Source organism: Kwoniella shandongensis, chromosome 2 (genome assembly GCF_008629635.2).
Source record: "Kwoniella shandongensis chromosome 2, complete sequence".
Classification (NCBI taxonomy): Eukaryota; Fungi; Basidiomycota; class Tremellomycetes; order Tremellales; family Cryptococcaceae; genus Kwoniella; species Kwoniella shandongensis.
In genome coordinates, this window is record NC_089288.1 from 279,439 (window position 1) to 293,739 (window position 14,301).

The window sequence follows — 14,301 nt, forward strand, 5'->3', positions numbered from 1 at the left end:
AACGATGATGAACCATCAGATGTGAAGACTTGCAATGGGAGAGAGAAAGGAAGAAAGGATGTGTATTTGATGAACATTAGGCAATGATAAAGTGGCAGTTGACGATGATGCAGTAAGAATACGGTGCCTGATAATTCGCTGGATTCAATGAAACATGAGACGCGTCGCGTAAAATCATTTGTCCATCATTTCATCATTTCGACTTTCAACTTTGTTTGCTACAGACTCGTCAAGCTCAGGTCGAATCGACTGGAGCATACATACCTCGTCAGAACTTGAATCTCTGTCACCCAAGCCGTGGACAAGACAGCTGTGACATGTCGGATCCCACCACTTCTTCGTCCTCTCGACCGGTATTCGAACCCACAGATATATTCGACTTTGATTTCCCTCCACCACCCCAACCGGTATCCACCGACATATCACTCGACGTCGATCCCATAACCAACGAGGTGGTCGGTAATGCCAGTGGGAACTCATGGGGGAAAATAGATACTTCTCCGCGGGAGTTTAGGGAGGCTCCTTCGCTGGGCGGTTCGGACTTTGATGAGGATGAGATGGCGATGATGGAGATGGAGAGGGAGAGCGAAAAGTTGCGGTCCACTTCGAATACGGCCAGAAATACCGCTGCTTCGTCTCGGGACATTGGACAGTCTGCACCTAATGGTGCATCACAAGATGATTGGATGAATGGACCATCCCAACCCCAGCCGGTAGCTTCATGTAAGTCACCATGTCGTTCTTACTTTATCGTGCTCGAATGATCACGATAGCTAATACTTGGCAACAGCTTCTCGAAATCGACCGGCTCTCACGCCTCCGCCAGAGAGAGAAGCCTCGCCTATCGATCTTGCCCCATTACCAATGTTCGAGTCATACCTCGACATCTGTACTCTCCCCACCCTAAGAGCAGAAACAGCGGAAGGCAAAATGGTTTCGTTCAAAAGACGGAACAGACCAAAACCACCTGTTATCCAAACGGTAGGTATCATGCTCGTCTGTATCGTGAATTGGGCTGAGCTGATCAATGTTTGCAGACGAGAACACATAAAGGTGTGACAACAAAGACGGATGCTGGTGATCTTCTGAGCGTACCTTTACATCGTCTGTTAGCAGAGGTGGATGAGCTCAAATCGCAACAAAAAGCTATCAAGTAAGTCATCCCTCTGATCTGCCATGCAACGGCGTGGCGAAGAAGCTGATTCTGGTTCAGGTTGCAACAACGTTATGACGAAGAGCAACGACGGGCGGAGAGGGGTGTCTTGACAGCTACGAGCATCAACTCGACAATGTGGGTGGACAAGTACAGACCGAAAAAATTCTCGGACCTGCTAGGTGAAGACGTGAGTCGCAACTTGTGTGCTTCGTATCGCCTCCGATTGCTGACATTCGGTCTGCAGCGAGTCCACCGAGAAGTCATGGGTTGGTTGAAGGAATGGGATAAGTGTGTTTTCAAGCGCACTCTGCCTGGAAAGAAGCGAAAGGTGGAAGAATCGGAAAACTTTGTGGTACGCTCAGCTCGTTTGTCACGGTAGGAGGAAGTAAACTGATCCGTTGCGATGCAGTACGATCCGCTTGGTCGACCACGTGAAAGAGTACGTCCAGCTTGCCCTCCCTTGCCCTCATCTCAAAATACTGACTCGACTTACGGCAGATACTTCTCCTGTCTGGTCCTCCGGGGTACGGAAAGACAACCCTAGCACACATCGTGGCTAGACACGCGGGCTACCGAACTCTCGAGATCAATGCATCGGACGATCGATCAGCTGCAACAGTGTCCACTAGGATCAAGAATGCAATCGAGTCTGGTACAGGTCTGGCCAGCGAAGGGAAGCCGACCTGTGTGGTGATCGATGAGATTGACGGTGCTAGTGGTGGTGGCGATGCTGTGAGTCCACGTATCGAAAGAAGACTGTGTTTCTGCTGACGAGATGGGATAGAGTTTCGTACGAAGCTTGATCAAACTCATACAAGATGTTCCCGCCAAGAAGAAGAGTAAGTCACAAGCCTTATTCATCCGAGAGTCGCCAACTTACCTTGTTTCGTAGGTAACACTCCCGCGAAACCGCTCCGACGACCGATCATCTGTATCTGTAACGATCTGTAAGCTCCCGAGCGTGCGATTCATTGGCCATCAGCTGACAGAACTGTCACTAGCTACGCCACAACACTGCGACCTCTCCGACCATTCGCGCGGATCATTCGGTTCCGGAAACCACAAGCACAGTTCCTCGTCAAGCGTCTCAGGGAGATCTGCGATCGAGAAACCCTGTCCGCAGACTTGCGAGTGTTGACTACACTGGTGGATGTGACGAGTGGCGATGTTAGAAGTTGTCTCAACACACTGCAGGTGAGCTGAACTTGACATCCAAGAGTCGGCGCAAGCTGACCCATCCACTTCACAGTTCATCAAATCCAAAACATCCGCTGTGACCGACGAGGCGATCAAATCTTCGTCCGTTGGACTGAAAGACTCTGGTACAACACTGCAATCAGTCTGGAATTCGCTCTTCATCCCAATCGCAGCGAAACAACGTCGAAGAGCGATTGGAATCGACGATGGGCGATACGTCGATCGGATATCGTTCCAAGTACAAGCTTGTGGCGATTACGACAAAGTCGTTCAAGGTTGTTTCGAACATTATCCGAATCTCAAACCGATGGACGCTTCATTGGGTAACCTATGCAAGGTACACGACTGGCTAGGGTATTATGATCGACTGGCGACGAAAGTTGGAGATAGTCAGGAATGGGAACTTATGGGATACATGCCGTACGCGATCACTGCGTGGTACAGCCACTTGGCATCCCCGGCCAACAACACCAAACCCACTGAATGGCCCAAGGCGGACTACGAGGTATGTGCAATCCACCATTTTTAATACGCCAGAAGCTGACCACTTCGTCGGTCCTTCACAGTCTTATCAAGCTCGTATAGCAAATGAGGAGATCGCTACCAACATGAAAGCCCTCATCCCGCCAATCATGAGATCGCTCTTCTTGACGACGACCACTTACACCGAACTCATCCCGCTTCTGATGCGTATCATATCACCACCGCTGAAACCGGTGAGTCACTCGAGTTCGCGAGAAGAGTGATGGGATTCAGCTCATAATTTGTGCCGTAACATCAGGTCAATGCGAACATTGTCAAGCCAGCGGAACGTGCAGTCCTGTCCCGTTTGGTCGAGCTCATGATTCCTCTTGGTCTGCAATTCTGGCAGGAGAAGGGCGAGAACGGCCAACCCATGATGAGGCTTGAGCCGTGAGTGTGCATTTGGTTTACTGTTGCAAATCGAGCTGAGACCGTGTCGACACTCAGTCCCATCGATGTCTTTGTCCACTACGACGGAAAGAGGGCAGACGACATCATTGCTTCTAGATTCGCAGTCAGACAACTTGTCGCTCAAGCGGTAAGTCCTAGCAGCGCCGAGTCATCGACAGGTCGCTGACGGTATCACACAGATGGATGCGGAAATTGCGAGACGAAGCGGTGCGGCAGGCGCGGAAGGGACAGGCACAGGAGCAGACTCCTTTTCGCGAGCTTATGGTTTGAAGTGAGTGCGCGAAAATAGCATGTCGAGAGCGCCGAGCTAAAATTGGTTGCAGGTCGTCCTCGTCAATGCCAGGAACAGGAGGAGTACCGACCGGACAGAAGATTGACAAGGCAGACCTGGTGAGTTCCGTTTGAGGTCGGATCCACAGTATGCAGCTGGCTTAACGACGTCAACAACTTTCAACAGCCCGCAACCGACTTCTTTGGTCGTCAAGTGTCACTTCAAACAACACCGAGCATTCTCTTATCTGTTCAAGAGCCGACTGACGAGAGTAAGTGACATCATTTCTCTTATCTTGTTGTTACTTGTGGGAGTGTCTCAGTCTCGCCCCTTCGGACAGGAGCTGTTGCGCCTCCCGTTCATTTGGAAAAACCTTCCCACGCTAAATCTATCTTTGGGTTTTCAGCTTCGACCTCTCCCCTTCCTGTGGAACAACCACCGATGAAGAAGAGATTTGTGGCGAAATACAAGTTCCATGAAGGATCTCTCTCGGCGGTGAGAAGGAATATCAAGATGTCTGCGTTGATGTAGGGCTGTATGTACAGCTCGGGGTTAGTGGCACTGCTTAGGGATGGATCATCTACCTTTGCAATATTGCATGAATTATTTTGCTATCTGACGTGATTTGGATGAACTGCATTAATGCAGTTGATCCGACCCGGCGCGGAGTTCGTCGTGATCCGGCCCGCTTTTCAGCAATCCGCAATCAACGAGAACGAGAAGGGGTGGTCACTCGCATCGCACTAGTCTATTTATGGGTTCCAAATCCTATAAGGCACAAGGTAATAGGGAAAATGTAAAACAGCCACAATTGTTTTGATTACCAAAAGAAATCGAAAGGATGATCGGCCCATTTCATGTTTTTGATTTTTTTGTAATGAACTCCTGACTTCCTTATCGTTGCGATGTTGGGGTTTTAATGACAGTTGCGTAATGAGATTGGTCTGATTGGTCTATCCCGTGATGGTCGGACTACTAGGGGTGAGTGCTCTGATTGATTCGTCGTCCTTTGAGGGTGAATCTTGGACATCAAGTCACCACTCACCACTCACTGCTCACACCTGTGATACTAACTATCAGTGTGGGGTCTTTCAGTGCATGCGCCGCTCGTCATTGCCCCAAGATGTCATCGCCGAGAGCAGTGTGATGATCATATCTCGCACGTACTCTCAATTGTTCATTTCTCAATCCTTGATTATTGATTGACCTGCGCCGTATTGTCCGGCATCAATATTGCTATTTGTCTGTGCCTTGCAATCTCCCCCTTTCTCCCCCTACCACCCCGCCTTTACATCTGTACCTCGTTGTCTTATAATACCCGGTTTTCTGCAACATACTTTCCCAAAGTAGAAATTGAAAGTGCTTCACCCTGTTTTACAAACAATAGCGAGCCGGTAAAGTCGCCTTTTTTATGCATTTTCAAATTGTGGAAGCAAAAAACAGAAAACCAAGAGAGAAAAATTCCCGTTTTCTCCTTTCTCCTTGTTCGAGAATATTCCCTGAATGAGTAGAATCAATCAATCAGTTACGTAGGACCAGCAGGACACATCATTCCCCTTTTTCCCTTTTCTCTACCCTTTCCCACCGTACCAGTAAAAGCACGCAACCCGAAGCAACCAAGCAACCAAGCAACCAACCAACCAAGCAAGCGGTGCCCGAACACCACCACCACCACCAAGCAAGCAACCACCCCCCCCTCCTCGGTCCCACTGTATATTGTCCATTTTTCACCTCTCACCGATTCTCTTTCTATTTGTTCTTTACCAACAAAGATCAAAACTCGTCGAAGCACTGCTCGATTTCAACCTTCAGACCTTTCGTCGTCGACCTACGTTCCCCTAGGCTGTGATTTTGGATACCGCTTGCTCGTGAGTCGCTGTCTTGATAATCAATCGATGTGCGGGCTCGGTCAATCGTGTGAGGAGAGTGGAGTGGAGTGTGGGAAAAAGCAGACCACTTTGCGGAATGTACTACCAAACTTGGTGTGAGACTAGTCGGCCATCGTGGAGAAGCATCAGCATCTCGATGTCTATTGTCATCGCAGAAGAAAGCAGTGGCAAATGCGAGGGGAGCAGGAGTTCCCTCGCACGAGCGAGACGCTTTTATCTGTGGTGCGGCGACCGACCGACTAGTCACATATCAATCCCCTCCTAGTCCTACTTTCTTTTATCTTTCGCCAAGTCTAGCACCCCTGCTTGCTAGTCTCATTCCCTTCATTCTTACCAAGCTAGCCTTCTTCCATCATTCCCCATCTTTATACCTACTCCTCATTCCCCATCTTTATACCTACTCCTCATCCCCCACCCCACCCAAGAACACAATCGCCGTCGGCAACGGCTCACTCCGATAACCTTATTACGCTCCACAACTACCTTCTCTGTTTCTATCTTTAGTGTCTCTTTTTTCTCTCCTTATCTTGATCACAACTGTATCGCCCGGGCCGTGGGAATTCTCCTGATGATCGACACCGCTGACATTTCGTCATTTCCCATCCTATCTTGCATCCACTCCACCTGTCATCCCATCACCAATCCTTATCCTATTAACAAACATCAATCGCCACATACCTAATGCACCACCTACAGAGCTCGCGACCCAGTCCAGCAACCTTCCCCGCTACCAACCCTTGTATACATCCCATTCAACCATTAACATAAACACTTCAAATACAACGCATCTTCCCTCGCTTGCGTCTGTCTGAACAACGAATCGACCAGTCCGCCTATCCGGACTCGACATTCAAGCTGGGTCAATAACGCCTTCCCACGCTTTTTCATTCCGACCTCCTTGTGCACGTTTGAGACTCGTCTCGCGGCACCTCTTCCTCTCAACGACAATAAACAGCCAATAGTATAATCATCACAATCCAACTCGAACGTATCGATAGACACATAATCGTTCTCGTCTCGAACGAACATATACAGCAAAGAAACATTTAACGACATCATGGCCAATTTCTCACCACTTTCCGGGTCACCGACCTCGGTCAACACCCCTTCAGAGTCTATCACTGCCACTGTCTCTATTCCCACCACGACTCTCCCTCAGACCAACCCCAACCCGAAACCCAAGCCCGCATCCAAGCCGCGAAAGCGTGTCAACACCGCCGAGAAGCGATCTCAGCACAACGCCATCGAGCGAGCTCGACGTGAGACCCTCAACGCCAAGTTCTTGTCACTCGCTCGACTTCTCCCCTCCCTCGCATCGTCTCGACGACCAAGCAAGAGCGCCATTGTCAACGGCTCGATCGCTCATCTCAACTTCCAGAGAAACCAGCGTATCCTCGCTGCGAAGCTCCTCAAGCAGGCCGTTGCCGAGCGCGACGAACTCCTCAACGAGGTCAACGAATGGAGGAAGGTGAACGGCTACGCTCCCAAGGAAGCCCAGTCTTCTTGGATCGAGGAGATGGAGGAGATCGCCGACGTCGAGAAGGAGATCTTTGGATCCTTCGCTTCTATGGGCGGCGACGGTGACGAGAACGACGACGACGAGATGGCCAACGAGAGCTTCGAAGCTGCTACCAACATCTCTGCTGGTAACGGTCTCATCACTCCTCGGTCTTCCACTGAACTCGAGTCAAACCCCGCTGTGCAGAACTTGTACAACCACGCTCAGGCCTTTGCCGAGCGTCCTGCTACTGCTGCGACTTTGAACAGCATCGACTGGTCTGCCGAGTTTGGATTCGGTCTCAACAACGCTGCTCAAGTCAACAGTGCTCCCAGCCGAAGCAACTCGATGATGTATGGTTCCGCCTCTAGCTCGCCTACCAACCAAGGTCCTTCCACCGTTTTGACTCCTGCAACTTCGACCATCGAAGCGATGTACACGCACACTCCGTCGCCTGCTTCGTCACATAGCATCAACGGACCGGTCGAAGCCAAGTCCGAGGCTCAGTCTCAGGTCACCCCGCTCCAGTTCACGCATCAGCAGTTCGCCTACCTCCAGCAAATGCAACAAGCTCAGCTCCACCGTCAATCTCATCAGCAACAACCGTTCAACCCTATGGCAGGCAATACCTTCAACACCATGTTCGGTCAGGTTCAACAGGCTCAACAACAATCCATGAACCCCATGGTTCAGAGCGATGCCTTTACACAGCAGTTGATTGCGAGCATGTTCCCTCAGCAAAACAAGTACCCCAATTTGGGCAACGGTGGTGGACAAACTCCTGCATCGCTTGCTGACATCGAGGTGAGTTACCTTTGAACCGATATCGTGATCAACTGTTGACCTCGTGCTTTTCTTGTAGAAGGCGATTCGTGCTGGTGTAGGATTGGGTCTTGAGCTCGTCAACGGTTCATGGTCACAACCCCAGAACCCTGCGGTTGAAGGGTTCTGACGGACAACGCCGATGTGGGATTGATCTGTTTCTTAAAAGACGGTGGAAATTGGAATAGGAACAAAAAGTTGTCATTATAGTTGGACGCGCACGCACACACACACACAATTCGATTTTGGATATATTGACGGTGTAATAGGTAGTTTCCTTTCTACACGTTCTTGAAGTGTAATTATATATCCTACCTTGTTACTACTACGGATCGTGTTTTGTAGGACGTGGAGATACATGTGAGATTTGGATGCAGTGATACCTCTGACAGCGGGTACGAGCAGTAAGGAATTGGGAGTTTGATTATTTCAGCGAATTCTTCGAGTGCGCTGCTGCCACATCACTGTAATAGATTTGATCCCGTTAAAAAAGTGCCACAAACCTGGTTCTGTGGTGTTTGCTTTCTTTTGTTTTGTATGTTCAGGGACGTGTTTCTGAAATAAACAACAACACACCGTGACAAAAAGGGAATTAGAGGGAATAGCTTGTCCTTACTCATGCGACATGTTCACGTCGTCGTCACTTTTAGACTATCCTGCATGTCTATCCGATGGACAGGTTTCCCTCTTTCCATGCCGAGTGGTGCTGCAGTGTGCTGTGCTCTTTGCTTGGTGGGAACTGTGCAGTAAGGGACGGTATTAACTGATGCCAAGTGGTTTGGGTGTTTGGGTCTGTGCAGAGGCGTGTATGCTGTATGGTGTATGGTGTGCGCTTTGACCCCCTTCGTTCTTTTCCCTTTCCCCTTTGACGAGTAGGTCCTTTGTGTTACCGAGTTTCATACGTTGCGCATTGTTCACTTTCCCTCTCTTCTGCATTCATTCTATTACACTCATTCAACTTACAACTTACTAACTACACAGTTTCACGATCGACTCGACAACGTCCACAACCACACTCATTTACAACCACCACATTGACGTCAAACATCGACGTACCAACGAACAAACGAACCACGAACCACGATAAACAACACGATCATCGATTTCCTTTGATCGACTAACCTCATTCCACTACTCGACTCAGTCAACATGCTCTCCTTATTGGTCCTTGTCCAACTCCTCCCTCTCCTCGCTTTCGCTTCCCATCTTCCTCCTCATAAACGACACTCGACACACGAACGCGCTCGAAAGAATTTCGAACATGTCCACGGTTCAGACAACACCGAGAGGGAACTCGTCGAGAGGGAACATCACTTCGATAACAGGACTTTGGTAGAGAGGGACAGTTATACCGGTGTCGGTACCTTCTATTACACAGGTTTGGGAGCTTGTGGTCAGTATTCGCACGATAACGATTTCATGGTCGCGATGAACTCGGCTCAATATGGTGGTGGATGTGAGTGTTTTCTTCCTTCCTCACTCAACGACGCGTATCAAAGATCCGTGCTGATGTGAGCTGCCTTATTCAACAGACCCCGGTCCTCAATGTTTCAAATACATTTCTATCCAAGTCGACTCAAAGGTCGTCAGCGGTATTCAAGTTCTTGGTGAGTCGCACGCAAAGACCTACCACTTTTACAATAGGACCGTTGCTGATAAAGGTTGACCCTGTGTAGACGAATGTCCCACTTGTGATTATGGAAGTCTCGATCTTTCTCCTGGTCTGTTCACCCAGTTCGCCGGCCAAGACGCTGGTACTGTCCACCTTACATGGTGGTTCGATGGCGAGCAGGTGAGTCTCGCATCCCAGACCAAGTTGAACGGCACGTGTACTGACTTGCAAACCCCCTCTCCAGCCCCAACAAACATCCACCACACCCACGTCCACTTACACCCCTCCCACATCCACCTGGGTCGCACCTACCACCACTTCCACCTCGGAGTGGGTCGCCCCCTCATCATCTACCTCGCAATGGGTCGCTCCCTCCACTCAATCATCCGCCATCCCCTCATCGACTTCTCAATGGTCTCAACCGGCCGCCACTGATTCCTCCACATCCACATCCACTTCTTCCGCCGCTTCATCAACCATCACCTCTTCCCCACTTTCCAGCACCATCGCGGCCAACTCTACAAATCCTTTCGCCGTGATTCAGACCGACAACTCCACGACGACAGCGACACTCCCCCTCGCTGACAACTCTACCTCCGTGACTGGTACCTCATCAAACGGTACTGCCTCTGGCGGTCACGGTGGCGTTTCAGCTCAGATCGCTGTTGAAGCCAACAACCTTGCCTCGTTCAACGGTCTCGTCGCGCAGTACGGTCAACTCGTCGTCGAAGCTGCTGGCGGAAGGGCGTAATCGCACTTGAAGATACAAAATGGACAATAGGATACTTGACGTATGATGTGAAATAACGTCTTCTTTTTACGAACCTTCTTTTTTTCTTACTTCTCTTACGTTCTTAGCTGGGTTCTGAACGGACGATCCAGGAGATCGCTTTTACAGCGTTTACATACCATCATATACCCCAGGGACAATCTTTGTATATCACCCTCTCGGCTCTACATACTACATACTTGGAATATGCTCACGAAGCGATATGCAAGTAATGATGATCACGCCGTGAAGAAGAAGGTAGTAGCACCGCCAGCGCCAGTAGCACTGATACTCAAGCTTCATGGTGCCGGCTCCACTCACGAAGCATTGCAAGCACTCATAACAGATGGTTGTATACTCGAATCGAGTTCTTCCTTCACCTTCCTCGACTGCAAAGACCACATCCCTTGTTGTTCGGAAGTGGCTTGGTTGCCTTCTACGGCGGTCGTGCAAGGGAGAGGGGTGTAGGTGTGAGGAGACAGGCCTAGGCAGGTCCTTTCTTCTCGTACCGCTTCTGTGGGTAGCCAGGAGTGGCTCCTCTTTGGCAGCGAACTGTTCAGCGGCCTTACTTATATGTTCGTTACATGGTATCCGATCTTGTGTGGTTCAGACATCTCGTACTCGTCGAAATTCAACTTATTCTCGTAGATCTCACGCTACTTAATTACAACAGTAGGGAAGCAGAACAGGTGCTGCCAACGACAAACCAGTCAAACGATGGACTGCTACGGACAGAATTCCCGACACAGCACGCAGACAGAGTAAGTCTTAGTTTTCTGTTTTGAGATGTCTACGTTTCTGTGCGAAGCAGCTTATTCACCTACTCATACTGTATATAGGGATGACAATCGAAGCACTCGTGATCGATCGATGTCAGGCACATGCCCCTCGTCGCGCAGTAGAAACCCAAGAAGACAAGCTTCAAACTCAGCGGAACGGAGTGGACCTTACACATTACCTTCGCGTCCAAAAAAGTCCAACTCCAACTCTTCTGGGAGGGAACGGACGTCCATTTCGGAACAAACGGGTACAGCTGCTCGTCGTCCGCCTCAAAGTATGAGGAGTGAGAGCTCCACTTCAACCCAAGTGTACCAAACTCCCCACCGACCTTATCCTCCTCCTCCCCCTCCTCCTGCACCACCACCGCTTCCTTTTCCTGATATTTCTGATCCTCTTCCTGATATTTCTGATCCTCTTTTCCCTTGGACTGCAAGAAATCACTCTCAAAGCAACACCACCCATGTGAGTGGACACACCAACGCTCAAACAAGCATGACCATGAGCAATGTCCAGCACACCATGACAAGGAGAACTGATATGTCAAGAAATCCTCCACTTCTCCCACGACCACGGCCACAACCACAAATCCCACAGTGGAGCAGCACCTCAACTGGTCTGCATAGGACCCACAACAGTCAATCACAGGTGCAATATTCAAAACCATACCCCACCAACAGCTCAGCCTCCGCTCCAGCCACAGCCCCAGCCACCACTGCATTTCCTCATCCCTCTGAGGGGAAAGTCATTGAGGGTCACAGCATGCTACATGGACCTTGTCCCTCCAAGGGGACAGTGATTGAGGGTTACAGTATGCTACATGGGCCTCCCTATACTGGGAATGGGGATGATTGGGTCCTCAATAAAGGTCACCGAACCTCTATTGATTTTCTGCTACAATGAGGTGTACATATGGTTCAGCACATGAGAGGAGGTAAAGTATTGTCTATATGTGGTCTGACAATTCTATGATGTGTGTATGGTCTGCGGTTATAAATCAGTCTGTTATCTGTACTTTGGTGCATTTTTGTAGCTAGATCCAATTTGCTAACATTGCAGGAGTTGGTGGGATCCAACAATCGGCAGTCTGACTGGGGTTGATCCTACAACAAGTCTCAAACACCGTTATGGTCAATGACCACCCCCTGTACCACTGTCACGACCCAGTACAACTGAGCGAACGACTCATGTCGTGACACCTCGACTCGGCCGCCGAATAGTTCGACTCGCCAGCCAACGGGAACCAGTTCGACATCGGGCCGGCAAATGCCGTCGTAGGAGATGACCGATTCGACTGACTAATCGTTCCCACGGTTCTTGTGGCATCATTGGTACTTATATACATGAGCACAGGACTCGTACATAGTTATTCCTGTGACGAATGTATATTCCTCTGTCTAGTTCACTACTGTCGTACCAGTACAGTGCTCTGCTAGTCAACCCCTAGTCTCGTACACCCGGTACTCGACTCGTACAATTCGGTACAGGACTTTGTGCTATTCGTAACCCGTATTCCCCGCTAAGGCTCGTCAACAGACCCGCCTCTGATAACCACTCTGTACCAGTGTCACACTTTGTCTAGGAACTTCACCTATTCTCTATTTGTTACATCCTTGTAACACTTGTAAAGATTGCAATCTTATTTACACCAGCTACCAACACCCTCACTGTCCCCTGGTCTCACGTTTACAAACCCCTTGTTGTTCTCCCAATCACACAACCTCTTCACTCTTGCTAGGCAACTTGCATAACCTAATATGACATGATGTCCTAGTTTGATAAGCATCAATATGATGTAATGGACAAGGGATACCAGCTCTGCATAATTTCAACAAGTTCCACCTTTTAAATTGTTGTTTGTCATGGACATTGTGGCAAAGGATCTGCCATGCTCAAACAGATAGACAGTAAGGAAAAGCCTTCAAAATGGACAAGGGAGATCAGCTTGTGCAACATGTTGCAGAAAATAGCCTTCTGGTTCAATGACATCATTGTCATCAAATACAGGACCTTCCAAGATCAAAAGGAGGGACAGTAGTACACATATTTTGAGGCTTGGTAACGGCAAATATAAGTGGCATAGTTGATGTTGCTCTTGGTCCTCTTTCTTTACCTTGTACAATTTGTGAGAAACCAAGAACATTGCAAGGAAACACAAGAACATATCACTCAACCACTGTGAGTTATGTATCATTGAGAGTGCTCTTTGTCATTTTGGGGGAAGGTCACCAGCTCATAAGAAAAAAGCAGGAAACCCTCTCCCACAGGCCCAAGATGAGCACACACCCAACTGTAGGTCAAGCAACCACCAACTCAGGCTCCAGCCACAGGTCTTCAAAAGGCAGCACCAGTGACGCTGGCTATGGCAAAGCTTGCACTGCCTGCTACACCCTAAGACAGCATTGTGACAGAAAGTATGTGTATGATAACACGAGTCCTTCCGAAGAGAAGGAGAATGATGCTGACTGGAATGCACATCAGGTATCCCAATGCGTGCTCACAATGTACAAGGCTCAATAAGGAGTGTGTACATAGAGAAAGGAAACAATACAGGTGAGTTGCAATACTCCAACATCTCAGGACTACACCAGCAAGGGGAGAATGTAAATCTGATAGGCTCTTCCTCATTCAGCCGCAGGGGAGCACATCAATTCCCCTCCTCCACTCAGGAGACTGATCCTGCATCCCTGCCAACAGTACAGGGTGTGCAAGATACTGCACCATACAGCACAGATGCAATGCCCTCAGCATCATCCTCCTGCCCTGCAAGCAGCATAGCCCTATCCGATCACTCTCAGCTTGCAGCAAGTGATGATTCGTTCTCCTACAGCTCTGAGTTTACTGCTCATTCAGACCCCATGAAAGCGCAGGCATCTACAATTAGCCTCCATTTGCCACCAATAGAAGTGGGCCCCAAGGACAAGGACTGGATGGAAGAATTACATGCCAGGCCTGTTGACTTCACTCCTTTCTTTCTTCGTCCAGGGTATGACACAAGCACTGGGATGACTGACAGCTTTGATATCAAACAACCTGGGAAAGGATACCCTGTGCTTCCAGCACCACACAGAGACCCGCACACTCACCAATCAAGGTAACCTCCTTACTGATACACAAGGAATGTGGTAGACTAGGCAAAGCAAACAGATGTATATAGATGTCAGGTGATTGGAAGCAGATGAGAGGAGAGGGTTGTGTTGCTGGGAGAAGTTACCAAGATTGAAAAGCCATGGTGCATGAAGCTCAACAACACAGTATCATGTCTGGCTTCTGGAAGCAGTGTAATAACGCACTGCCTAGCCAGTGGCCAACTACGCTATCCAAGCATTGCATTGAACTAAGGTCACGATAATCAGGATTCTGTTGGAACTCCCAAT

The 14,301-nt window shown here is 49.3% G+C and overlaps 3 protein-coding genes across 3 annotated transcripts; all 3 read left to right on the forward strand.

Moving 5' to 3' along the window:
* Window positions 1–317: 317 nt before the first annotated feature.
* Window positions 318–4,088, forward strand: CI109_100800 (uncharacterized protein; the record flags this gene model as incomplete). The annotated part of the gene is made up of 18 exons (XM_032006165.1): window positions 318–723; window positions 791–981; window positions 1,038–1,153; window positions 1,214–1,343; window positions 1,401–1,508; window positions 1,566–1,595; window positions 1,655–1,888; window positions 1,941–1,995; window positions 2,049–2,103; window positions 2,158–2,350; window positions 2,406–2,858; window positions 2,920–3,069; window positions 3,135–3,265; window positions 3,323–3,413; window positions 3,466–3,557; window positions 3,610–3,676; window positions 3,744–3,828; window positions 3,880–4,088. The coding sequence occupies 18 exons, from the start codon at window positions 318–320 to the stop codon at window positions 4,086–4,088; spliced, it is 2,796 nt and encodes a 931-aa protein (XP_031859559.1).
* Window positions 4,089–6,503: 2,415 nt separating this feature from the next.
* Window positions 6,504–7,896, forward strand: CI109_100801 (uncharacterized protein; the record flags this gene model as incomplete). The annotated part of the gene is made up of 2 exons (XM_032006164.1): window positions 6,504–7,748; window positions 7,807–7,896. The coding sequence occupies 2 exons, from the start codon at window positions 6,504–6,506 to the stop codon at window positions 7,894–7,896; spliced, it is 1,335 nt and encodes a 444-aa protein (XP_031859558.1).
* Window positions 7,897–8,915: 1,019 nt separating this feature from the next.
* CI109_100802 (uncharacterized protein) lies at window positions 8,916–10,129 on the forward strand (the record flags this gene model as incomplete). Its single annotated transcript, XM_032006163.1, has 4 exons — window positions 8,916–9,222; window positions 9,299–9,373; window positions 9,443–9,558; window positions 9,623–10,129. 4 exons carry the CDS (start codon window positions 8,916–8,918, stop codon window positions 10,127–10,129), a joined length of 1,005 nt encoding a protein of 334 aa, XP_031859557.1.
* Window positions 10,130–14,301: the final 4,172 nt, after the last annotated feature.